This window comes from Crocodylus porosus, unplaced genomic scaffold (genome assembly GCF_001723895.1).
Source record: "Crocodylus porosus isolate Cpor-Errol unplaced genomic scaffold, CroPor_comp1, whole genome shotgun sequence".
In the NCBI taxonomy this organism is placed as follows: domain Eukaryota; kingdom Metazoa; phylum Chordata; order Crocodylia; family Crocodylidae; genus Crocodylus; species Crocodylus porosus.
The window spans coordinates 1310051-1336388 of NW_017728935.1; the positions used below are offsets into that span (position 1 = coordinate 1310051).

Here is a 26338-nt window from a genome sequence, read left to right on the forward strand (position 1 = left end):
GGTGGGTGAACGGCCGGAGCAGCCAGGATAGGGGTTGCGTTTTAGCTGGGCATCCCAAGGGAGAGAGGCGTCGTGGTCCTGTGGTAAACATTTTTCGTGTCACAGCCAAGAAAATCAAATGGAGCAAATTGCACTTAGGTAGGGGCAATGAGGAGACTCACCCCCCCCGGTCTTTAGTTCCCCTCGCATGAACGTAACTTCTGTTTCCCTAAAGTTTGGTTAGCAGGAGGAGCGGAGGAATGATGCTGTTCCTTGCAAGCCCTGCTCCAGACGTTCACCTCTGTAGCAGTACGCTGGGTTTCCAGTGGCCTTGCAGACAGTGCTCCAAAGCCCACTCCTAACATTTCTTGTCTGGTAGCGCATTCAGTTCTCACCATGCTCCCCATACCATGTCCAAGTGGTGCCCTCTCCCACCTGCTATTTTATGACATTGGGCACCATGTGATTTCCAGCAGTGACAGCTCAAGAAAGGGGTTTGTAGTCATCCTGTATCACTCCTGCCTGCCTTTCAGGGGGCTTCAGTAGCTCTCTTATATTCTTTGCCCTTGTGACACAGCATCGATGAATTTTGAAATGGCAAGGTGGTAGAAATATAGTGGCCTGGTAATCTTTGACGTCCAACCCATTAACAAGCAGGGGCTGCGGAAACTTCTCCCTGACCTTCCTGTTTCAACAGAGGAGGTTAAATCTACCCCGGCACAGCAGCTGTTGTGTTCCCTGTATGCTATGGAGATGAACGCGCGACTTACAGCCAAAGCGGACGTAGGCTTCTCTGCTGACAACTGTGCCCCTTGGGTTAGATGCCACACACTGGTAGGACCCAGCATCCTTGGCTTTGACTGGGTTGCTTATCACTAGGTCGCCCCCAAACAGCCGGTACCGGGAGTCTGGTTCCATCTTTATCTCTGTGCCGTTCATCTTCCACCTGCCGAGAACAGGGGTGTAAGGCAGAGAAATAGTGGTCACAGCTGCATGTTCACGTCACGAGTGATAAGGGGTGCTGACTAGCCCCTGGCAGAAGGGCAGCACACAATGGTGTGCGTTGTAAGAGGCTGGTTGAATGGTCGGTTGTATCTAGTGCTGGATGAAGTCAATATGTGGTATGCTAGGGTGATGCCAAGAGGGGCAGGCAGATTATCTTTCAGCTGCCTCTGTTGTATGTGTGGGGAAAAAAGAACAAGAAGCCCAAGGGGATGAGAGGGGCCCAGGGAGTCTGATATTTGTTCCTGCCTCCCCAAGTATAAAGTACACGAGGCAGCTGGTTCCTTGGGTATTTTGTTCTTTCAAAAACGCTGCTGTATGACCTCAGTGCTGGGGGAAGGCGATGAGCAGATTTCTTAAAGAAAATCCTAAAAAATGGAAAGCAGGGGACAAGCTTCCGCACTGTCACCTACCAATCCTGTCCTGGAAGGGTGGTAGGACCCAGTCTGTCGCTCAGTCTCCCTTCCTGCTTAAGAGAGCTTAGCTCTGTATTTCCCTCTGCTGAGAGTGCCTGGGAGGGGACTTCTTTAAGGCCAGCAACCATCCTTTCAAAGAACTGCTCCCAGTTCCTTTTACGTAGAGGCAGCCGGCAGCTATCAGGTGGTGACACTTGATGAGATCAGGCTGGATTCAAACTAGCAGCTGAGTACCATGAAGTCTGCAGCCTGTAATCAGTACCTTAAGCCCTTCTAAACACTCGATGAAAAACAAGGAGGCAGCTTCAAGCCACTCTTCTTCTGCTTGAAGTCCAGCCCATTCATTACAGCTGGATAAGTCATTCTGGGATCTGTCTCCCTAGGGAGCTTATCAATGCCCATCCCTGCGGTTACCTTGTCTTCCTAGGGAGCTTAGCAGTGCCCACCACTGCTGTACCTAGGTACCCTAGAGATGCAGGGCAGACTGGAGAGCGCAGGAAACATCACCTGTATGTGGCAGGAGGACTGGCTCTTGCTCGACAGGCCAAAGTTATCTTCTCTTCCATTGAGCCTTCAGGAAAGAGCGTGTTGACGGGTTGCTCGTCAAAGATCGGCCCATAGTTCCTCATGCTACTGTGTGGCTGGCACCATACTGCAAAAAAATGTGAGATACGTGCTGAGGAGACCTTCCAGATCCTCGAGGAGGGGCTCGTGGACCCAGATGTTGTCAAAGAGTTTGGGTTTTAAGGCAGGAAAACCAGCATAGCCCTGGAGGGGCCCTGAGCAGAACCAAGCAACTCTGAACCAGGGTCAACCCTCCTGACTAAAACATTGCATCCTAGACTCTGTAGCCCAGGTGCTGAGCGTTTCCTAAAAAAACCGAACGTCTGATTGCACACCGTCCCTCCTGAAAGCCGAGGAAACTTCCAAAATAAAATCTGCCAAAGGTCAGTCTGAGCCCAGCAGCCCATCTGGCCAGCATGCTTAAGGCACACCGGGTACTATAGCCAGCAGCACACAAGTGAAACATCCCGTCTGACCACCCTTGATTCCTCAGCCCAAATGACCCAGCACCCATTTACAGCTGGGTCAACTGAGAGCAGCCTCCGAGTGAGCCCAGAGTGAGACTGAAACTTGTGCCTTCACAACTTTATGCCTTGTAGCCCTCAAAATAAAGGGCGTTGCAACCTGCAGATCTCAACCTCTTGTTGGCATATGGCACGCAAAACTCACACAGGAGGATAAGAGAGTCATGTTTTGGCATAGGTGGGCACTGTCCCTTCACTCCCTCTGGCAGCTCTGTTCACAGCCAGCAGTCTAATTTAGGAAAATCAGACGGTTAATACTCCAGGACCAGCATACAAAGGAAGCGATAACGACAGGTTCCTGGTGGGGCAGCGTGGTGTAGTGGACTGGCCACAGGACTAAGAGTTGAAAGCCCTGAATTCTCTTCCTGGCCACTGCTTGCACCAGCATTTTGTGACGCTTCACTTCATCGTACCAGTTAGCTAATTAATTCCTCCGCAACTCTCCCTGCAAGGAGGCAAGGTAGTAAGTGCATCACTTGCATGGCTTCGATCAGGAGGGTCTCTTCGTAGCCCTGCTGCCAGCTCGCTGAGGGCATTGGGAAAATCACCTTATTCCTCAGCTCCCTCATTTTCAGCATTTCTTTCCAGAACTTGAAACCCGCCATTCCCATCAGATGTGCAAACGGACACTGTGCTCGTTGCACCGTAATTACTAGCTCTATTTTTTTCTCTTACTAGTGGAAGATGAGTGTGTGAACTTACTTGGCAGCCTTCAGATGCTCCGGGTCTGATTCTGATCTCAGTGCAAGTATCTTGGTGCAAAACCCCCAGCGAGACCAGAATCAAACTCCGTATTGAAGGAAAATAAAAGTTAGGCATATACTGGCTCTTCGCTCAAGCTGCGGTCTTTCAAGGAAGAGGTCTTTGTCCGTGTTCTCTGTTGTTATCTTCGTAAGTACAGACTGAGGACTGCTGATGGATTTGTTCTTGTGATCATGAGTGGTGATCCTTGAGCTAGATCAGATGCTAATTTTTTCCTTTTGCCACAGTAAGTGAGTAGGAACAGGAAATCTAGAAGGGGTTCTCTTAGAGTAAAGGTCACACTGTTGGCCCCAGAAAGGTCTTGAAATGTAGGTCCAGAGTTTGGCAGATATTTTCACCCAAAAGATGCAGGGAGGTACCTAGTGTGATTTTTCAGAAGGTGCCTACATCCCACTGAAATCCAATGGGAGTCAGGTGCTTAGGTCCTTTTGCAAATCCCCCTAGGCACCTCTCTTCAATTTGAGGCACCTAAATACCTTTACAGATCTGGCCTGTAATGCTTGGGAGATTTGTAGGCATAGACAGAGTTTGCTGGTGAGGCTGTGATGTTTGCCTCCCTGTGGAATAGTTCCTGGGACAGTACTTTGCTCTCTTTCCCAGATACCCTTCATCTGAAGGGATGCTATCTGATGAGGCTTCCCCTTTGCTTTTTGTCACCTGTTTGTTCCTTGGTGGCCAAGAGAAGGTTTCTTTCCTTCAGGGAGGTCTTCTATATTCAGAGAGCCAGTGCAGACTACTGGATGCGGGGTAATTCACTTCACATATCTGGGACTCAGTTTCCTCTCATGCAAAATGGACACGCTATCATTTACCTTCCCTGGCTGAAAAATGCATGTGTTACGTTGTAAGCGAGGGTGAGCAATTCTTTTTTATCACATGGTAGCACTACCGGGACCACTTTTGCAGACTTGCTTTATAAACATAAATGAGAATGGAATAAAATTCACCTTGAAAATGTATCCTGGATACCTGACACCTTAGAAATACAGCACAGCAGAAGCAGCTAGCGAGAAAAGAGCCAGGAGAGTTTTGCTTTCCTGCCTTTATCACCCTGTACTGAGCCCATCCCTCAGCTGAAATGGAGCTACCTCAAGGCAGCATGCTCCACAGTATGATTCCTCTTGCCCCTAAAAGGTTAAGCTTGGGGAGCTGGGCCAGTCCAGGGGAAAGCTCTTCGAGGACTTTCTAATTGCACGAATAACTATCTGAAAGCTACCTTGCCAGCCGCCAATCTGTCTCCTTCCCGGCAGGACACAGCACGGTCACTGGGTAAATTAAGTGACTCCAGGAAGCCTGATGTTTTATTCAAGAGTGACTTCCAGCTGGGACAGGCCCGGCGTGGCGCGGATTTCTGGGACGAGGCCGCCCTTTACCTGTAGGTCGTGGGGCCCTTGTTTCATGTTCAGGCTGCTGTCACATGCGGGGTGACAGCACGAGAGGAGAGGGACTTTGTTAAGTGGCCACGTCCACCCCAAGCAGCTGGTGGCTTAGCACTGTCTGCACTCTGGTGTGCACACGTTTGCCAATTAGTTGAGTGCTCTGATCAGCCCCAACAGGGTGCCTGAAGATGCTTCTGCCAGCGAGCTGGAGTCAGACAGGGTCCTTTGTGGTGCAGGGGTGTCCGTGGGGCACAGACTGTGCCCCCCACCATTATATTGGTGAACAGCTGCTTACACAAGTCACCCAAGCCCTGCCCCGTCGTTAGTGACGTTCGAGAGCAGCACCGGGGAGAGTCATCATCGCTCATCCCTTCCCAGCCCCATGGAGATGCCCTTCACTTCCCTGTTGGAAGAGCTGCCTTCTGGAAGAGAAAGTAATGAAAGCAGGGGGTCTCTTCCTCTCCTTGAGTCAGGAGCAGCTGTGCTGAGCTGGCTCAGCTGGAGATCACTCTGTGCCGACTTAACACCGATAGGCAGCAGAAAGAATAATCAGGGTGTAATGTAGAGTTAATAAGATTGCTGCATATTAATTATGTTCCTATAGTTAAAAGCAAATGTACCAGGGCTTAACAGCTATGCAGCAGGACCTGCATTTAAGTCATTGGAGTCTAAAGCCATGTTATTAAAGCTCAAATGCATGGGCGGGATGCTATTGCCTAAGCTCTGGAGGCCAGGCTTCACTGATCTTTCTTTCTAATTCCACCCAAAGCCTGCACCACTGTTGCTGCAGTCTGCTGTCCCTCTCCTTTCTCTGCAGAGGCTCTGGATGGCAGCTGGCTGGCACGGATTTCCCTACTTGTCTGAATTTTTGCATTGCTCCCAAGCTAGTATCTATGATTTCAAGGTGTCGGAGTAAAATGCCTGGATTTCACACATTCAGGAAAAGAAGCATCAGATCAAGGTTAAAAATAAAAAATTCAAAGTTCCCGGCGGGTTAGAGTGAAAGAACAGAAACCTCTCAATCCGTCTGATGCTGTTGCGTGCCATAGGGCAAGTCACCTCCCAGAGCAATCATCTTTTTCAGCGTTGTCTCTTGGGACACTGTCGTCTTGACACAAGAGTGGGAGGCCGCATGAGCAGGTGAGAACGTCCAGGTGCAAGTTTTCGACAGCCCGAGGATAAATAGAAATGCACCTTAATGTCCTGCGAGTCTCGTTTGCAGAGAGTAGCGTGATCCAGCGAGGACTGGGAACACCCCATGAAAAATGGAACAGCTGCTGCTCTACCTGACCTCTTGACTTCGCGTCTGAGGCAGTGCAGCTAGCGGCGTAAGGCATACCACACCTGTATCTCGAACACGGCATCTGACTGGAATGAAATGTGCTTGCAAGAATAACTCGGACACCAAAATTAGCGGGAAAAGGGGAAACCTGGAACATCCAGGTAATCCTGACGGCTGGAAAAAAACGGCTGCAGAAGACGCTTGGCCATTTCAGACACTGCCCTGGGACAGGGTTTCTGTTTTAGCACAGAGAGAGAGAAATGTTACACCCTGGAATATTACACTAATGGCATGGCGATTGCTACTGATATAAAAAAGCTACATCAGGTATTACTGGAATAGACCAAACTGAAACCACATCTCCTTTTCCACTGCAGCAAGACAGTGAGGTAACAGCATAGCTTCATCTGGTACAGCAGAACTGGCTGATTTCTGCCAGCCTGCTGTTTCTTTTCCTTTTATTTGCTCTGAATATGCTGAATGCCAGATCTGGAAAGCCCAGTTGTCTGGGAACTTGGATTCTTTGGCCTTACGTGAAGTCCTGTACACCAGCTGAGGAAGCCATGAAGGCAGCCTCAGCATTGCAGTTGTGCTCTCCACTTCAAAGTTGCGTCAGCAGCGGTCTCATTATATAGCACAGACAGCATATTCATTGCTTTGGAGCACTGGCCCCAGCCTTCAGGCTGGCACGTGAGAGAGCTGGGAAGCTAATTGGTTTGATAGTGAATCTGAATATGCGAACACAAAAATCAAAGGGGCTATTTTTAAAGATTTCAGGCTTTCTCGTGGGAATAAAATGGACAGAGCTTTTCTTAGTCACAGGCTTCAAGCGTTTTCTTAGTGCTCTTTCCAGTGACGTTGCAGAGAGAGGTTTAGAGACTCTTGATTTTTTTTGATGTTATTGCCCTGTGAAGGCTTTGATCTTTGCAGCATCTCTGAGGCCACTTTACAAGCTTGTAGAGGAGTGACAGGTTTGGCCCAGCATCCCACAGGCTACCAGAGGCTGAGCTGGGAATAGGACATGCAGGTACAAAGGCCCCCGCTCTACTTGTATTTCTTTGGGATGCAGTTATATCTCACATTATTTCTCCCCAGCTCTTTGTTCAGCTGCAGCAATGACTTTCCCCATCTTGGTCTTGGCTTATGAGATCAGTTGCATCAGAAGTTAAAGGTCAAAGGGAATACCCCCACGGGGTTTTGTAATGACTCATTCTTTATGGTCTTGGCTCAAGTGGAGAGCGTCTCGCATGGACTCATCTGGTTAATGGAGAAGCCCAACTCTGCCTTGCTGTCTCCACCATATGTGGGTCACAGTGCTTTCCAAGCAGGCTAATTGCCTCCCGATCTAGGCCAGCCATCCCTCTCTTACTCCTCGGGGACCCAGAAAACACTGGAAGGTAATTAGATATTTATAAGGGACAGTGGAGCAGCCTCTCCCCGGGATGGGGAATTAGCTCCAAGACATGATCTAATTCTCAGCTGTCTGAAACGAAAGGTCTCCCTGCTGACAGTGGCCCTTCAAAGTGCGGGCTGAAATGCCTTGAGCCCCCGTCTGTAGTGACTGGCACGTGGCGAGCTGCATCTCTGGAAAAGCAGTGAGGGATGGTGGCCTCAGCTGTGGGACCTGCTGATGTTGCGGGGGGAAAACTCACCTCCGTGCACAGGATCAGGACTTACTAAAGGGGGACAGAACTGTTTTGCAGGCCTGGTGCCTAAAGACAAGGCCTTGGGCTTGTTCTAGTGCTAAGTCACCCTCATTGTTACAACGGTCTATGACGGTGACATGATATGACACAAAGTTGTGCCCTTGGGCTGACACTTGATCCCACGCGTGCGCCGCGTATAGCACACGCGGGATACATGCCACACAATCTGCAAATCTTTTGACCCCGATCGTTCCACGTTTGGCATTTTTGAGGAGGGTCCAAACAACCTGATTCATGCCTCAGCTGCTGAGTATCTGCTAGCTAATAGGTGCCACTGCACAGCATGCGCGCCCAGTCTCTGGGCCGGGAAGCTGCTCTTACCCGGAAGGAAGATGATGGCTAATGACATGAAAACAAGTTCCCTTGCTGCTCCCATCGTGGGCCTCTGGATCAGAGTTTATGGCCCAGCAAACTGAGTCTTTATTGTGGAGCAGGGACAACAAACCTGCAAGAGAAAGGAGAGGCAGTTTACTCACCGTATCTGTTCCAGAACCCAGCTTCTGGCTATGAAATCCCCACTCCCTTAAGTCAGTTGTTCCCGGCCAGGGGCTGTCTGTCAAGTGCTGCCGGATTCATAGGTGTTAGGGGCTGGAAGGGACTGTAGAGGTCATCAGGTCCATCCCTACTGCGCTTGGGCAGGAAAGACTGCTGGGGTCAGAGGACCCCAGCAAGGTGAGCATCCAGATGTGATGAGGCTCGCTCCAAGTTCAGAAGGTGCCCTTTTTCTTGTCTGACTTGGTTGTATTTAAGCACGGTTGGGAATTTATTTTCAACCCCCCTGAACCAATTAAAAAAAACAAACAACCCCCTACACAAATTTATAATTTTTTCAGGTGTTTATCAAGAAGCTGCAAGCCAAACAGAATTTATTTTTTTTGTGAAAATTTGTTCTGTTGAAAAGTAATATGGACAGAAAGCCTTTGAACGGCTCCACCTCCTCCAGCTGCTGCTGATCCAAACTATTCCCGTTCGGATCCTCTCTGTTTCAGTCTCTGTCCTCTCCAGGATATGGTTTGCCTTGCCTTTTTCTTGTGTTTCCCAACTGCATCCTCTCTCGACTGCAACCCGCTTGATCTTTTTGTTTCTCTGCGCTGAAACCCCCAAGTCATTAACACTCTTGCCAAGGCAGCCCCCATACAGTGAGCTAAATAGGCAAAGCAGTGTATTCTAGTCTCCTAAGCTAAGCAGGCTCCTTATTTCCTATCTTCTCTAGGGCATCAAAAATCTGCTTATGCGCTTCCTGCTGCAACGTTCCCTTGACCCCTGCGGTGCCTCCCCCTGCACACACCTGACTGTCCAAGAGTCATGCTGCTTTTGCAGCATTTTGAACTGGATCCTCCACCTGACCAGCTCTCACTATTTTTCCCTTACCGCACACATGCAAGCCAAGCTATTTTTTTCCTCTGTTAGCAGAAGTGACTTTTTAAATACAACAACTATATCTTCTTGGATGCTCCTTTTAACCATACACTCGACCAAGAGCTAGGCATCTCGTGGGCTATGACTGTGGTTTACCCATTGCTCAGAACCGTACCACTTTTCAGAAGTGTTCCCCGTGCCACCTATTTTGCATTTCCACTTGTCGTAAATTAGACCATAAGCTCTTTGGATAGAGGCTGTGTCTATTAATATACATTTATCCTGTGTCAGGCAGTACCACTCCATGGGTAAATAAGAATAATCACAAATAAAAACAGTTGCAACGTATGCGCATGACTACACTGGAGGTTCTGTGCATAGTTCGACTCGGATCCAAGCAGGCAGAAAGATGATGCGTCTCGGGCTGCACACAGGTGGGATTTGACAAGCTACCTGAACTCTTTTTTTTTTCCCTCTTATGCACCTCACTAGGTACAAAAGCTTTTGCTATTGGAGCTGAAGACAGAGGAAGCCGAATCCTGATCTAAACTCCCCGAGGGTTTGGGAGTGGTTTGGTGCCACAGTTCGGATCAGAACAGAACAGAAGCAGCCCGGCTTCCCAAAACCGACAGGGGAGTGTTTTTACCCGTTTTCCAGAAAGGGAGTTGAGACGCAGTGCTTAAGGGCCTGATTCTCAGATCCACTGGAGCTGAGTTACACTATTCTTACAATGGACACGGGCCTTCAAATCAACCATGTGAATTCACTCTAAGCAAGGTTGTCAATGAGAATCGGGCCCAGCGTTCCCTGAGATCACCGTCCGTCAAACCAGTACTATCTCATCGTTTCCTTGTACTCCTGCGTCTGCCTGTATCCATCTGTTGCCTTAGACTGAGTTTGTAAGTCCTCTGTGACCGGCATCGCTCTTTAGCTCCTTGTTCATACAGTGCCGAGCGCGGTAGGACCTTGTCCAAGTGTGGGGTCCTAGGCTCCGCACGACAGAAATCCAACAATAGCAACGAATAAGCAGCTTGTTTTCCTGGGCCTTAGTTGGGAGAAGACATATTGCACAAGTTAAAATCCACAGCAGCAAGAATATTGCTTTCCCGTTACCCACACACATTTATCCTTTGAGGTCAAGTATTCCTTGCCAGACTACACGCACGTACACACGCACACCATGTAAATATAAGGGAAAGTCCCCCCCCTTTTTTTTTTTAACTTAGAATTGAGACCACCAGTTTGAAACCATTGCCAAATATTGCTTTGAGGCTTCGCGGAGCCCCTGCCCAATGCCATCTCCCTGCGTTGTGCTCCTGTCCAGAGTAAACAGCTTCATTTGACTGGTGAAATCAGCAGCTGAGGCTCAAAGACACCTGGAGAGAAGGTTTGTTGAGTAGCAAGGTCCTGTTTTCACCATCAGTTTTTCTGAGTTTGATTGTACTTTATGTTTTTCTGCTTTATCAAGTATTGACAATGCATTTGAACTCAAGCAGATTTCATTCTGCGTCTCTTGGGCATGCCGCCTAAACAAACACTAGTCCTGAGCGTGCGTGTCAGGGCAGGGGATCTCATTAGGACAAGCCAGGAGGCAGCCGAGCGCAAAACCCCGTGCGTGGATACTTGTGACAGCTTCCTGCTATGGCTTTCTCCTCAACTCTGAACAAAGCTAGCACCTTGCTGCAAGTGAGTTAGGCATAATCATTATAATCATTTATGAGGTGCACTATTAATAGAAGTGCCTAATGTATTTTGAACCCCCCATTGTGCTGGCCTGAATTTACGCTGAGTCTCACTGGTAATGGCTTTACAGGCCACCCTACAGCTCTGCTGTGCGCTGACTTGTGATACGGGAAGAATCTTCTCTTTTAAATCCTGTTGTCAGTCAACCTCAGCTCCTCCCAAATCTTACTCCTGCTGGGTTTGAAGGTCACAGTTGGGCCGAGCTGAGCAGCCCATCGGTCTGGCAGCGTTAAGGTGCACCAGTTTCTCTGGTCAGCATCACATCTGGGCAGCACCCAACCCCAGTCCAGATGACCAGGTACCCACACGCCAACTGGGGGCTGCTCAGGTCTGGAGTGAAGCTCGACCTTGTGCCTCTAAAGCCAGAGCAAGATGCATAACCGCCCTGCTGGCATACCCTTGCTTTACTCCAGGTTAGCCTGGCTAATTTCCAAGCAGGGTTATTCCATCGTGTGAACTACCTGCTCCCTTTTGCAGCATCTCACTTTCCAGTGGTGTGTCAGCAGCCTCTCTGCGGAAGGCTCCTGATTCTCTGACTGGTCCAGGCCACGTCAAATTTATCCAGGGGACTTGTCAGCGCAAACAGCACGTGCTGAGAGACGTTCCCCAGTTTTGGGTGAGGGAAGGTTTGGATATTTTGGCTGTGTGACCTAAAAGCATTCAGGCATCCTGCAGGAGGCAAGGTCTCATACACCCATGCTACCGTTACCACTGCAGAGCAGCACAGAGAGGGCCTGGTAGGACCGCGTAGATCTGTGGCCAAGCTGGGACTCTGCATTTCTGCTCTTGCTCGGTTGTTTCCATCTGTGGCGCCTGCAGGTGTACAGACTGCAGAGACCTACATCCGGTGCTCGGATTGCAGGAGAGGCATGGGGAGGAACCATTGCTAAACGGTTGGAAGAGCTCACCTAAAGGGAAGAGCTGTGGCAATAAGTCAGGCTTGTGTGGCAGGTTTGAGAGTGAGTGGGGAGATGCGGAAGAAGAAAAGCCCTGCAGCTTGCTTAGGGCAATGTAATGCGAATTGTTGTTGGAAGAATTTACTGTGTCCTGAAGGACGGGCCTGAGTGCGCACTTGTTGCCTGCAGCCTTCTGGGTGTTTGAGACCTGCCAGCAGCTCTGCGTTTCAGAAAATCTGAGAGGAAAGGTGAAGGTGCATCCTTAAAACAGGACCAGGGATCCTCTCTTCCCGCTCATCTTGTCATCTAACCAAGAGGGGCTCAGTTACGTTGAAGGGCGCCATTCAAGAAGTTTGCATCTGGATTTACGTTCAGACTCTCCCAGGGGTCAGGCCATTGGAGCCATCTTCAAGCGACGGGCCTGAGCTGTGACTTCTAACTTTGTGCACGTGTGTTTTGGATCAAATGTCCCGGCCTATCTCTATCCCTAATCAGAAGAAGGGCTTCTGGGACCTATTTCTCCCTCTTTATGGGCTGTTTTGACAGGCGCTCCGGAGCCTCCGATGCATTGAAAGGGGATCTGTCAGCCCCACTAATGGATGCCTTCATTACTGCTTCCACTCAGGGGGAGGAAGGGTGTGCCTGTCTGAAAACACATGGGTAGCCACAGAAGCATTAGCCTTCTCTTGGGGGGGCCTTGGGAGCAGGGATCCATTAGCATGGTGATAATGTTCAAGGCAAAGTGCTACAGCGAGACACTTAGGATTCCCTTGGGCTGCTCCACCCTGCTGCTTCACCCTAACCCCCCTCAGATATCAGGGCTTCATCAGGGGAAGGAGCACATGGATGAAGTAATTCTAATGGAAGTAATGGGCCTTGGGGGAGCAAGGTCATGCAGGCTCCTGTACCTGAACACACGCATCCCCATGCAACCCGGCTGGCGGCCTTACAGCGGCTGGAGGGTGGAAGATGAGAGGGCTGGGAAATCACCTTCATTTAGTTACCAGAGACCGGCCAGTTCAGTTCCAGGAGCCCCTGTGTGTTGTTCCCTGTCGACACGGCCGAGCTACAGGTAGGTTTGATGCTTCGGATGCAGTTACTGGGTCGGTCAGGCATCCCCCTGCACCATCCACCGGTCATCAGCATTGGCATGGACTGGCTTTCCAGGCATTATGCCCTCCCTCACCCCGTGTAGCAGTAATAATAAATGGTACAGTGGGGGGATTCAGCGAGGATTTTGGGGGAAGAGGGTTCAACGAGCCTGGGAAGGGAGTCTGCATGATGTGTTCAGCAGGTGTTTGCTTTCTGGATGCACCGAGAGCTCTCAGCCTGGGTCAGGCGTATGAAAAGAAAGGCAAGAGCTGTTCAGACTGCCCAGCCCACCTGCTCTTTCTTGCCCCATCCAAAATCCCCACACAATCAGACAAGGCATCTCCTGGGGATGCTGCTCCGTTCACGCCCACCCAAACCCCCAGGGAGCAAGCCCTGTGGCCTGACCCTGCCTTCCACCTTGCCTTGTCCCTTATGCTCCAGCCCATCCTTGCATCTCAGTTGTCACACCCTGCTCCTTGTGAGTTTTTCACGGGTACCTAGCTGGAGTTACTCTGATGCACGTGGGAGCAGCGCTGCCCCGTGTCCCTGAGGGCCAGCACGCGGGGTGGGACATTGCCTGCCAAGCAATGCTCAGTGCCTCGGCCTGTCAGCTCCCAGCCCGCGGCTGGGATGAGACGACCAGCACGTAGCAGAGAGCGCAATCTATTCAACCAGAAGAAACGAGGGCAGTTGACTCCCCCAAGATGAATGTTTGGGCGTAGCCTTGCCGTTCATACAGTAGCAGCAGCCCAGCCTAAAAAGGGATTCCCGGCTCTCATCCCAAGGCTGGGACAGGAGTCAGGTGGCTGTCCTGTGCTGAGATGCTTTCATTAGACAGGGAAGAGGTGCCTTCCACCCCAACTTTCCCATGATCCTATAACTGTGGTACAGCGTCCATCGGTTCTGCTCAGATTTACGCTAATCCGGCGGGGAATATTCGGAGCATAGCTCAGCACCTATAATATCCAGCACCTACTTTGCCAGCTGGAGGCGAAAGAGGCAAGAAGGCCTCGGAGAATAGCTAACCTGGCACAGAGTACCGCTGGTAGATGTCCTTTTCAGCGTTCCCAGTGTAGGGGCATCCTAGGATGCATCGGGCGTGGTGTTAAGGGAATGGGATGGTGTAGCTGGGGCACCAGTCTCTTAAGTATTCCCCAGAGATTAGAGGCCTAAAGGGATCTAGGTGCCAAGGGTAAGACAGGGACACCTTGTCTGCACCAGCACAGACAACAAAAAGAGCCCTCGAGTCCAGGAGATTTACTTCTGGGCTTGACAGTGAACTCTCCCCAGATGGGATAGCAGCAGTCAGCTTTGTCAGTGGCTCAGCCACAGCCCCTGCTGTGTTAGCACAGCTTCTCTCTCCTGATCACCCTGCCCCGCGGGGCCAAATCCCGGCTCCCGCAGTGGAGGCAGAACCCCCGTGGCGGCTTGTTATCTCAGCTGCGAGAGCTTTGTCAAGGGTCTGTTCCCTCCTGCCATCCGTCAGCTGCAGCTGATGTCACCCCGAGGAGGAGGGAGAGGTGGGTGGGAAGAGTGGGTGACAATGTGGGTGACAGCAAGTGGATTGCACTGAGGATTTTCTAGGCAGGCCTGTCTCCCTGCTGTAATCACACCAGCTGAGTCGAACGCAACGCGGGGCACAGCGCATTTGCAGGAAGGAGAGCAGCCGGGGGGGGGGGTTCTCCCTGGGATTACAAGGGTAGATGCTTCCTACAACCAGTAGCTCATTCTTTAATGGCAGCTCCTCATGGGGCCACTGTAACACCCCTGGGAGACTCACTGCTGGAGTTACAAGCTGTTCTTTCTGCATTCATTTACTATTGCCTGATGGGCTATGGTTGCAGCAGAAGCACTAAGGAGGACAGTGCAGGTTCTGGGCCTTCGCCGGGGTTCCCAGGGAGGGTCTCATCTGAAGGCCAATCTACTACAAAGGCTCACGGTTTTGCAGGGTGGGGGACATGCACCTCAGGCTCTCAGAAAGTACTCCTGCCCTACCCTTGGGGACACAGCTATAGGTGTGAGTTAACCCAGTCACCAATTACAGTTAGAGACTTGGATTCAAATCCAGTTTCAGTTCCAGGCTGGAATAAACCACGTGCTTTCATTCTGCTCCTTTTCCATTTACCTTCATCACAAAACTACCCTGCAGCCGGGTGTGACGGGTTCCTGCCTGGAGCGGCAGGAAGAGTGAGGTGCTGCCCCACAGCCTGGGCTTAGAGGAGCAAGTGAGCTGCACGTCTCCAGCAGTGACCACCCTAGGGAGCCTCGCTGGTGCTTTTATGGGTTGGGAGCATGCACGGGTGAGCAGGTGGGCAAGGTGCGAGCGAGATGATCCTGCCTGAGGCACCCTGTCACCACCGGGTAGCTGTACCCTGACTGGCATTGGCATGGCCTGTCCCACGCTGGCTACCTGGGGCTATTTTGTGACTGCTGAAGCCTATACGCTGCAAGAGTTGCTGAGCAACTGCTCAGTACCAATGGAGACCTCGACACTGACTGCATCTTCAGTACAGGGTCACGTTCCAGTCCACAAGGGCGTCAGCCACCTCCCCTGCCTCTGTTCAGGGGTCAAATCACACCGGCAGAGGTGACAGAGCTATGGGGATCCCAGCCGTCAATCCTGCAGGGCCCATCTTAGGTTAGCCTCCAGGCTGATCGTACCAGGAGGGATCCAGAGTGATAAATCAGTATTTGAAACCTTTATGATAGGAACTCCTTTCCCCAACTATAACATTGACAGGCGCTTGGAAGGAAAGGCCCTGATCCTGGCATTGGATCATCACAGGCAGAGCCTGGCATCTGAGTAGAGCCATGCCAAATGTAACGTGAGCACCGGTCTGCACAGAGCCTGAAGGCTGGACAGTAATTTGGCTTTCCAGAGCTGCTTGCTGTCTGGGAGGCAGGTGGGAACATGTATCAGCATGTGCCAGCTCAGCCCCGTGTGATGCGCGGAGCCCGTCTGGCATACGCTGCATGTAGCGTGCAGAGTCAGTCCAGGCCGTGCATTGTAGGGGCATGCAGCTATGTGCTGCATGTAGGGCCCATGCCAGCCTGGCCCTGTGCACTGGCTCTGGCATGTGGGGCAGAGCTGCAGGACCAGATGAGTTTGATATCTCTGGTCTAAACCAAGCCTAGAGCACACCCCACCTCCCCTGCCCACCCAGCCAGGTGGAGGCAATTCTGGAGTTCCCCAGCACCTCCTTCTAATTAACATTAGGCTGCAGGTGGGGGTGTTGCCTCTGATGAGCCTGCTCTGCCCCGTGGAGTTGGCTTGGCAAATCCAGCCGAAGGTGAAGAGAAGCTGCTATCACCAGGTACGTGGCCGTGGGGACGGAAAGGGAGTTAAAGCCAAGGGAGAGGAGTGAGCAGCAAGATTGCTCCCTGCTCTGCCGTTAGAAAGGAAACAGGGGTATAACCCTCTCGCGCGTTTTCTCCCATGGGCTTGGCTAGGAGAGGGGTGGTCGGAGTTTCTGGGTGGTGCAGGGTTGGCTCCTCGAAGGGCATTAGCATGCCTCTCGTTTCCTTGCACATCTCTTTGTTCTGGTTCCCCCTTGTCCTTTGCTCTGGCTGCTGGCATCCTGGCTTAGAGACCCCCCTCACTGCTGTGGTAAATCCCTGGTCTGGCCTTTGTGCTTGTGTTGCCTCTGAAAATGGCCCTCAGATTTCTGCTCACCTTCCTGACTTATTTGCTGAGGGACTTACGTGGGTCTAGAGATGAGCTGACATGACAGAATTCATATGCGGGTGCTGAGCACCCTGACGTCCTCCTTTGCCTGTTGTGGCTACGTGTTGTATTTTGCAGTGTGTAAAATGCCGTTTTTCCTCCCCCTGGAAAAGATCATCTAAAATCAGGGCATGTCTCCTGTGTTGAAGGGTATATAAGAAAAAATAATCTGATATAAAGAAAAATGGCCCAAAATTCAATTAAGTTTATGTTAAAAACTGGTTTTTGTTATGTTTGAGGTGAGGGTTTTGTTGTGTGGGGGCGATGCCCTTTATTGGATCAACTGCACGGTTGGACTAAAGTTAGATAAGTTTTGAATGCAAGTCAAGACATTCTTCATTTCAACTTTGCAGTTGATCCAGTGAGTTTTGTGTGGCGTAGACCCCATTAACTCCAGTGGTCCTCTATACAGAGGACCAACTTTGGTGAAGCAGACGATAGGATCTGGTCCTGGAAAAGGAATGAAGGTGGCAGGTGAAAGTCTGAGGCTTTAGTCCTACATCAACTGGCTATAGGACTCTGGTAAATCTGCTGGTTAACACGAGTGTGCGAGCATCCGGGCATGTATGCTCACATGTGGGCAGGCAACTGTCAATCCTTCTGGCTCATGGTGCGTGTGGGAGAGATCACCCGGACCTTCAATACATACGCCCGGGCAGGAGCTGTGGAGGAGCGGGGGCTCCCCAGGCTTTCTATCCCTGCTTTAGGCCACCAAGGCACAACTCAAAGGCCAGACTGAGTCCAGACGTTTGGTGCCCCGGTGGCATCCAGGAATTGAACCCAAGTCTCCTGCGTGAACCACAAGAGCAGGTGACGCTCACATGTACAAAGGGCCAAAAGAGAGGTATGCAGACAAGCAATAAAATGCATTTGTTACTGTTTAGAAATGACCTGTTCGAGTGAATGCAATAGGGAATCCTGCAGTCCGACCACAACGAAACCCCAGGACTGCTGGATTTGTGTTAATGCCCTTAATTTCATGGCTTGCCGTCGGGTGTGTGCTGTCTGCATTGAGGAGACGGGGTTTTGGGTACCTACTTTTGTACGTCTGTAATGCAGCTGGGCAGAGGGAAGCGCGTGGAGATGAGGCTCTGCCAGCCATTGCCCAGCTGATGTCAGGCTGACAGTGGCCCCTCCTGCACACTTCTGCAGCTGCTTGCCTGCTCTTGGCAGCCCTGTGTTGGAAAGCTGGCGCTGCCAAGGTCAGGCATCTCCTTCCCCGCCCCCACCCCCCGTTCATTTGCTGGAAAGTCAAAAGCAGTCCTCACTTGCCACCCTGCTAGCGTCTGGGGATTGGCTGGCTTTTAGATGCACTGTGCTGCTGCTCCGTGATGCATCAGCTACGTTTTTGGCTGCTCTGCTGTGCCCATCGATCATTTAATCCTTAATGGAAACTGATTTGATTAGAATCAGCTACTGACCAGTACCTCCGGGCTCTTCTTTCCCTCCCTGCCTCTGAGGTGTCCTCTCTGCCGGTAAATAAAAGGAATTAAGGGAAGAGTTTGAAAAGGTCTTGGCCGATATGCCATGACAAGCTTCTTGATGGTGAAAGTCACTAACACCTAGACCGCTCTCCCCCGAGAAGTGGAAGTCCTGGTATATTTGCAGCTAAACTGTGTGGGAATCTGTGGGGCTGTCCTGTCTCTAGCGTCAGTGATTTTATGCATTCGGCTGGCTGGGTGTCCACAAAAGCCCATTCCCAAAAGGCTGCATTTTCAGAGTAGCTCAACACAATCTGATGCTGCTCCTTGTTCAGGTATCCGAGTGGGAGCAGTTCTCTTTTGAGATCTGCACCAGTACATGCATTTTGAATCTGTATTTGCTGGGAGTGACTCATATGATGCATGATGAAAACAAGCATTCTGCATACCACAGGCTCAGCTCTCTTGACACATGCATGCGTCTCCTCCAACATCAAAGAGCGGTTTGCTTTTACCCTGGGACCAACTATACCCACCTATTCTAGGCCCTGCTGGTACACACGGCAGGCAGATCTTTCTGATGTGCTTTCAGCAGGAAATGAATAAGGATGCCAAGATGAAGACGCAGCTTTCTAAAATCCCTGCCTGTCTTTCTGCTTTTAAGTGCTTTAAATTAATAGCTGGACAGTGCATGTATGTACCCACAAGTCCTAGTGCTTCATTGCATCTGCCTCAGTTTGATGCCCCTATACTCCTTAATTCTCCCCATTAGGCTCTGATCCTGGAAGCTGTTCCATACAGCTGAGCCCTTGCCTCTCCGCACAGCTGCATTGACTTTGGTAAGCTCTTGGCTGAAGCTGGAGTTTGCCTGCGTGGAGCAGCTTTCAGGATCAAGGCCTGTGTTTCTGTACGTGTTTGTGAAACAGTGGGAGCCCTGTTCCTGACTGCGACCTTAGGGTGCAGCTGTGAGCAATATTTTAACACGGTTAACAAATAACTTGCTTTTTGGAGATGGGGCCCTGAACCAAAGCTGCTGATCCTGGTGCCTGACTCTTCAGAGCTGTTTGAAATGGAGATGTGAGTTCTGCAAACAGATAAAGTCCATTTACAGGCTAAATCCAGCCCGAGGCTCCAATCCCCCTAGGTTTGTCAGGTGTTTGCAATCTGAATGTTAGTGCTGGAGCCTGTCTCTGTTTAATATTTTAGTGAGCTGCTCCCAGCCAGCAGTACGTGGGTTTCAAAAGCTTTAGTGTTCCAGTTCACGTCCTGACTGTGCTGATGCTCTTTTGGGGTCTACAAGGCAAGGCTTCAGACCTTCCCAGCACGGCTCCCTGCTGAGGTTTTCCCTACTCTCTTTGCCACCAGAACAGCCTCCCTCATGGCAAATTGCCTGTTTGGTTGCTAACCAGAACCCAGAAGTGCCATAAATGGTGTCGCGGATGAACCAAAATGGAGCGGGATAAAAATAGACATTGTGACCTTTCCCGAGCTGCCTCCACAATGGTCTGGCTTGAGTCCGGGGAGAGGGGCTTCGGAGCATTTGATCAAAACTGACTGTTCAGTCGCCTAGTGTGGGAATGGGGTTGGGCCTTGGGTGCCTACACAGAGATGTCTAATGGCTTGATTTTTCAGAGATGCTGGCACCTTTACCAATATCATCAACCCAAGGCAGTTGGGCCGCTGATGGTTCCCACTCGGCGTACAGGGGTTTTTCCATCGACTACTGATTTCAACCTGTGCCTCATTGTAGGTGCTGCTGTACAAAGGCCCTTGCAGTTGGATGCTGCCTTAGAAAGAAACTGGATTTCAAAGCGCTTTGCAAACATGATTAACTATGGCCTCACATGCCCGTCTTTGGGCAGGAGGTGATGATGATTAACGTCTGTTTAAAGTTGGAGGAGCTGAGGCACGGGCAGGCCAACTGGTGTCGTCAAAGACTGTTAGCAGAGAAGAGAAAGGTGGGTGAGGAGGCCTGTCCCTTGCTTTGTGCACCAGACTGTTTCCTCCTTTTCCAGGAAACCAAAAATCTCAATGCCTGGAACTCTGTGCAGGACGCAAGACACCTCGTGGCTGAAAAGCCCTCCTGCAGACAAACCTCCCTGCTTTATAGAAAGCCGTGTTTGGAGGATCAGGGTAGCATTCTTCTTGGCCTGTAGCATTTGATTCTGAATAGACTTAAGGCAGCCTTAACTTGTTTATATGGCATCAGGCAGTTTGTCTGAGGTATCTTTGCTGCACAACGGACTAGTGGCTGGTAACCTGACTGGCAATGTGCTTTCATTTTTATAGGACACGTCTACACAAGACGCTTTAAGGTGCATTAGCCTAAACTTAAGGCGCATTAGGGTTTGTGTCTACACATGCGCACCCTTAATGAACTTTAAAAATGACAATTTGGGGCTAATTGTGCCTAAATTTGATACCGGCAAGTGCAAGTATCAAATTTAGGCGTGAATAGTTAAAGTGCATTAAAGCACGTGTGGACATGTTAAAGTGCATTAACGCTCTGTGTGTGGACTGACTTGGGACTAACTTTAGTCCCAAATGAGTCCAGACACAGCGTTTATGCGTTTAACTGCGTGCACGCCTGCCTAACCCCGATAAGGAGCATCAAGATAATGCACATTACAGTTGGGTACGCTTAAACGCATGTGTAAACGCTAGAGACCTGCATTCAGAAAGGCCAATAGCTGGTGCTCCTGAGACTGCTTTTATGGATATGGTCCTTGTAGAATAGTGTTGGAATTGTGTCCTCAGCTACACAGAACAGCTACAAAAAAAACCCTGCTTTAAACCAACACGCAACGGACAAGCGGTTGTAGGGGGAATCAGCTACCCAGTAAGAAAGAAGTGCCATAGTGGGCTGCTCAGTGAATACGTGGCATTGCTGCCTTCTTCTCAGCTCCCCTTGGAACTGAGCACCTGCATGCTCTGTCTTATAAACAGCAATGGGAACCTGTACGTTAGGTTTGGGGAGGCCTCTCCTGCTGCTTCTCGTGAAGTTCCCTGGGGTCGGGATGTGCGGTGAGAGGGCTGTCATGTCATAAAGCAGGCATGCCACTTAGGTAGCACCCCCCCCGAGCAAAGCTCTCAAAGCTATTTGCAGAGCAGGGGTTGCCTTTGGAGGTGGCTTCTAAAAGCCAAGCGAAATCGAGCCAGAAACCTTGGATTTCCACTCCTGATTAGGGCAGGGAGTTGCGTATTAGAAGTGCGTCCCTGAGACAGGTGCTAGCACACTTCTCCAAGGGTTATGTCCATTAGGACTTCATAGAAACTGGTTTGGTTATTTTTCCCCTAGCAAGGAAGCTTAAAGAGGGCTGTGGAATGAAATCTGAAACTCACCCCATCTTGATAAATCCAAGATCAATCTGCATGTGGATTCCCACACTTAGAGGGGCACGTGTGGGGTCCGCTGTGCAAGTAGATTTGGCAGTGTGTTCAAGACATGCATGTGTGCATGCATGCGTATATGTAGGACATGCCTTCCTAACTGTGGAATAACCGAATATGTGCTAAAGCAGCCTGGTGGGGAAACTAGCAGAAGAAAGGAGGATATGCATCATTTCATTCTCAGCCGAGTCACTCCAAGTGACAAAGCCCTCAGTGCCTCCATTCCTTTGCTAGTTGATATGATGATAGGGAATAGCATTAAGGTCTCCTCATCTCAATCTAGTCTGTGCTCCAAGGATAATGTGCTACTGGGTTTAACCCTCTCCACGCCTGCAAAGCCTGAGAGAATGCCTTGTTCTTTATTCTCAGGGCATTACTGTCTACTTCCTCTTGCTTGCACTAGGACACTGTTAATATACCGGTCGGGAAGAGCGATATACCTCCAGTGGGTCACCAGGGCAAAACCGTGCATTGGAGATGGCACCTGCAGAACCGCTCCTCTGGCACCAGCAACCTGCTGCCTGGGAGTTACGAGGGTAGAAAATTGCTCTTCTTGCCACAAGTCTAATCCCCGAAACCCTCTGAGGGCAGTAGAAGGAAAGAGAAGTAATTGGAGCTGCTCCTTCTTCTGGACCAGGCTGCTGGAGCAAGACCTCTGAACACACACTTCCCATGGAGGTTCTGGGGCTGTGCACTCACTTAGAGAGCTGCTCCCTAAGTCTTCTTCCAGGTTGGGATGGAAAATAGCACCTCTACCTCTCCGCCCCACCTGGGCCAAATTTTTGGAACACAACTCTGTTCCCGTCTCAAACGCTGCCTCGTTCTAGCAGTGAAACGTGCGCCTGGAACCTCTCCCTGATGCATTCAAACCTGGAGCCTTCCCCTTGCTTCTGATTGTCAGGGCTGACGGGGAAACGCTGAAGTACTGAGAGGGGAGGGGTGTTTGCTGTATTTCAAGCCTCATTTGGAGGCAGAAGAGCCAGAAACCTCACGCAAGCGTGACTCCTAGCTCAGATTCTCCAGTTCAGCCAAGCTGCACCTCCCAACCCGGCCTTCTCTCAAAGATGGTTGAGATCCCACCTCGACCTGAGCCTCGTAGACTGAGAGCTCGCAGTGTTGCACTCCTGGGCAGGTCGCTGAGAGTGGGACTTGAGCCTACATCTCCAAGCTTCAGTGTCTGCTGCCTGCGCTGAAAGTCCCCTGTGTGTTAGGACTGTAGGAGGCTCACCAATTTCTGTACGCAGCCTGGCCGCCGCAAAAGGGAGACGGCACCCCATTGAGTGGGTTTACGTTCCAAGCTCCCTGTGCCTGTCCTGCTTGACTTGTTCATTCGTTGCCTGGCATAATGTCTCTCTGATGGGGACCTCTAGGCAATGTTCTGGTATCAATATACCTGGAGGCTGAAATGAAGCAGTGCCTAACGGGTCGCGTGTTTGATCCGTGAGCTCAGGCAGCGGAGACTGCTGCTCTTAGACCTCAGATAGCAAACTCAATCCTTGCACACTCCTGGTCACTGCACACGAGGGATGTATGCCCCTGACTCTGTGGAGCTGCGTACTTCGGAGCTGTTTGCTTGGGATTTTTTAGCCAACCTATTTTCAACAAAAGCCACCGCCAGGTGAAATTTGCTGAGCTCCAAAAGCAAGGCGTACATCGTGGCTGATAAACCAGTGCTGGGCAGGGGCTCTTTTGTCACATGTATGTACAGAGCCCAACGCAACTGAGCTCTGATCCAGTAAAAATACTGGTAATTAATAGAAAGAAGTGAGAGAGAGAGGGGAAAAAAATGAAAATGTGAAGAAATTAAAGGGGGGGGGGGGGAGGGAAAAGGGGAATGGAAAATGAAAAGACACTTGTGTCAGCCTAGGTCTCTCCTGCTTTTTTTTTTCCCCTGTGGCATAGGGTAGTTCTGTAGGTTTTCAACCCTTTCTTCTAAAGGTCTCCAGTTTGTTGTAGGGCATTTGGGGAGGTGTCTTGTGACCTGTTGCGTGCAGGGTGGGACGGAGGAGTTGTTCTTATGGATCCCTCCGGGTTCAACATCTATGATACGGTGGCCTGTGATAGCTGGGCACCGGACCCAGTGACCCAGGTGCTCCTTTCCAATCTTAGGCTCCTGGAGTCCAAAAGGGGAATAGAAATGAGAAAAAAAGACAGGAAGCTAAAGAAAGACGAGAGGGAAAAGAGGCCAATAGAAGAAGCGGAGAATGAAAAGGGAAATAAAGGAGTGAGGTTTGACTGGGCAGGGCGAGCCCAAGCGTGGTCACGAGCCTGGCTCGGTGGGAATGAGCTGTCATTCGTCTGAACTAGCGGGACAAGCTCTTGCACAGGGGGAACCTGCAAATGTTCCTGGGGAAACCCTCTGCTTCCTCGTGAGGCTTAAAAGAGTGCGTGGCTGGAGGGAAAAGTGTTTCTGATTTTCACTAGTGCATGGGGGGGGGGAAAAAAGGGCTTTTCCTGCTTCGCTCAAGCTGAAACCACATTGTGAGGTCTGTGCAAATGTTGGGGACTTTCGCTCTCTGAGTAGGACCTTTTCCCTTCCTGCTGTGTTAAAAACCTATATCCTGTAGTGTTTTAGACTACTCGGTGCAAGCCCTGCTTCCTCTTGTCAAATACAGCATGCTGGATTGTCACCTAAAATGAACGTATTCAATAGACACTTCTTCAGTTCCCAAAGCTCCCATTTTGTCATGCAGGGCACTCGGGGGGAGGTATTTTCATTAGTGCTTCAGGTATTTCGCGGCCCTATGAAAGTCAGCGGGACTGGGATTTTTGGAAAATTCCCTCCTTTATTACACGGTATTACTGTGCTCCTTTATATATTACCCCAAACAATATAGCTTTTGATAGCAGTGTCATTGTGTTCTTGAGTCGCAGCACTAAGCACCTATTGGGTTTTGCTGGATCTGGAAAAGATCCCCCTGGCCATCAGGACAGCAGCCCCAAGCTGCTATGTGCTGAGTGGCCCTTGCTGATGCTTCCTGCTTGCGTCCGAAAAGGAGTTTCCATGTCCAAAAGGTGCTCAGAGGTTAGGCTGAGTAGGGGTGGGAGCTGGCTTTTCTCTGAGCAGGCGAAGATGAGCTAAGAGTGGGATAAGGCAGCACCTGTGGGCTCCTGGTTTGGGTGGTACCTGGTTTATGCAGCATAACAAGGTGTGTGGCTGTGCAGTTTTCCAGGCATGTCTTTAGTGACAAGCTCAGGACTGGGGCACAGCAGGTCCTGCCAAAGCAGCTGGCCAAAAGGGAGGTTTTGCCCCTTTTGCAGCACTTGTGCTCTTGGAAATGCATTGGGCTTTTGCTTGGGTTCACTGTGTCTTACCATCTCTCTTCCCCGATATGTTCAGAGCTGTCTCCTCAGCAGCTGAACACAGCAGCAGCACAGGCCAGCGCTTGCTGAAGCCATGCTGGTCATTTGAACACCGCTTGGAGCCTATAGTGGCGTTTTTCAACCAAAGCTGGCCAGGCCTTATGCGGGGGGCATTGCTGGGAAGGAGTTTGCTTCCCCCCTGTCCGTGCATGCCTAGTGCTGGGCCACCCAACACCCTGAAAGGATCAACTAGTGTTTCTCTAAGGGAAACAGAGGGACTTTTTTTTAACTGCCCTCCCCCCGCCCCAAATTAACTGCTCTGAAAACAGCAAGGGAGGGGGCACTTGTTTTAAAAGCCAAGCTCCTGCATAGCTGTCGCGGCTAACCGCTCTCGCCCACCCCTTCAGCAGTTTGAGCATCCTGGTAGAAATGGGACAGAGAGGAGCCTCTCCTCCTGCCTGGCTCTGGCCTCCACCCCTTGCCTGTGGGCCCAGCCTGGAGATTTTCACCTGTGACTTGACTGAGGTGACCCCTCGGTGATTGTCACCATTGCCCCAGCTTCCCCCACAACCACCTTGCACCTCCCTGACAGGCTGCAAAACCCCTCCGTGGCCTGAAACACAGTAGCCGCCCTCAGCACACACCGAGCAGCCCGAACTTCTGCTCTCCACCTGAGAGCTGCAGTCCTAATTAGGAGCAGAGACAGGAGAAGCAGTTGACAGCTGCGGTGGCTCTGATCCTCTCTCCCTGCACTGGGGAAACCAAAATCCCCATGCTCGTCTGCCTGCACCCTGCTGCCCTGGGTCTCTCCCAGCCTCGGGTGAAACCCAGCGGTGTTGTTGTAGGAGTGGGGAAGAGGCAGGCTGGCACAACCCTCTGCATGGTAGCTACCCTTTAGCGAGAAATTTGGGGCTCTCCATCACCATGAAGTGCCCCCACACCCCGCGCAGCACCGTAGGCTGACAGCACGACTGCGAAAACCCACCGCCCCTTCACAGCTTTGCTCGTGGTTAATACCGGCATCCAGGCACTCTCGTCTTCAGCCACAAGTGAGACGTTCCCGGACACCCCACCCCACGCCGTGCCCGGCCCCTTTCCAGCACAGCAAGAGCTTGCAAGGCAACAGCTAAAGGGACAAAACCCATCTTGCACCGCTGCCTACACCATCCCTTCCCCGTGCCAGAGGGCAGGCGGCCGGTTCCCCGAATGGTACCCCGGTGCCGATGCAGCCGGTTCCCTGAATGGTACCCCCAGTGCCACGATCCTAAGGCAAGCTGAACGCTGCTGGAGGTGACTGAAAGTTAACACTGATGCTTCCTTGCCATCCAGATAGCCCTTCACTCCTATTCCCGAACTGAGGCTTGGAGAAGCAGAGGGAGACCACTTACCTGGGCCTGGACTGACACGTGCGCGTGCACGCCCGGGGCGAGCGCCTGTGCAGGGGAAAGCCTGGCGTCCTTGCTGCTGAAACAACCTTCCCGTCGCTGCCTGTCCTCCGCCTCCCCCAGGCAAGTCCTTCCCAGGCACTGCCGCTTGCCTGTGTGTGGATGTGTGTGCGCCCAGAGCCACTGCAGCATCTCTGCATTAGGATGTGCTCCTCCCTCTCCCTCCCTCCCCTGCGCGCTCCCTCGCTCGCTGGCTTTCAACCACCACTCGGGGTCCCTGGAGAGAGGGTATTTTTTTTTTTTTGCTCTCTGCCTTTACCTCATTTGCCACAGTCCAAGGACCAGTCAGCGAGGGAGAGCGACTTGCAGCATCATACATAATTCACGCTCCTTCCTGAGCCTGGGCTGCTG

General features: G+C 51.1%; 1 protein-coding gene across 1 annotated transcript in view; it reads right to left on the reverse strand.

The window, feature by feature from the left end:
• CNTN2 (contactin 2) overlaps positions 1–26134 on the reverse strand; it is a 42828-nt gene extending 16694 nt beyond the window's left edge. Inside the window, exons 1-4 of the mRNA XM_019546570.1 lie at positions 25931–26134; positions 7936–8059; positions 1905–2049; positions 750–925 (exon numbers count right to left, since the gene is read on the reverse strand). Of these exons, the coding sequence (XP_019402115.1) occupies positions 750–925; positions 1905–2049; positions 7936–7990 (376 nt within the window). The 5' untranslated portion in view covers positions 7991–8059; positions 25931–26134. The remainder of the gene's footprint in view (positions 1–749; positions 926–1904; positions 2050–7935; positions 8060–25930) is intronic.
• Between the last annotated feature and the right edge of the window lie 204 nt (positions 26135–26338).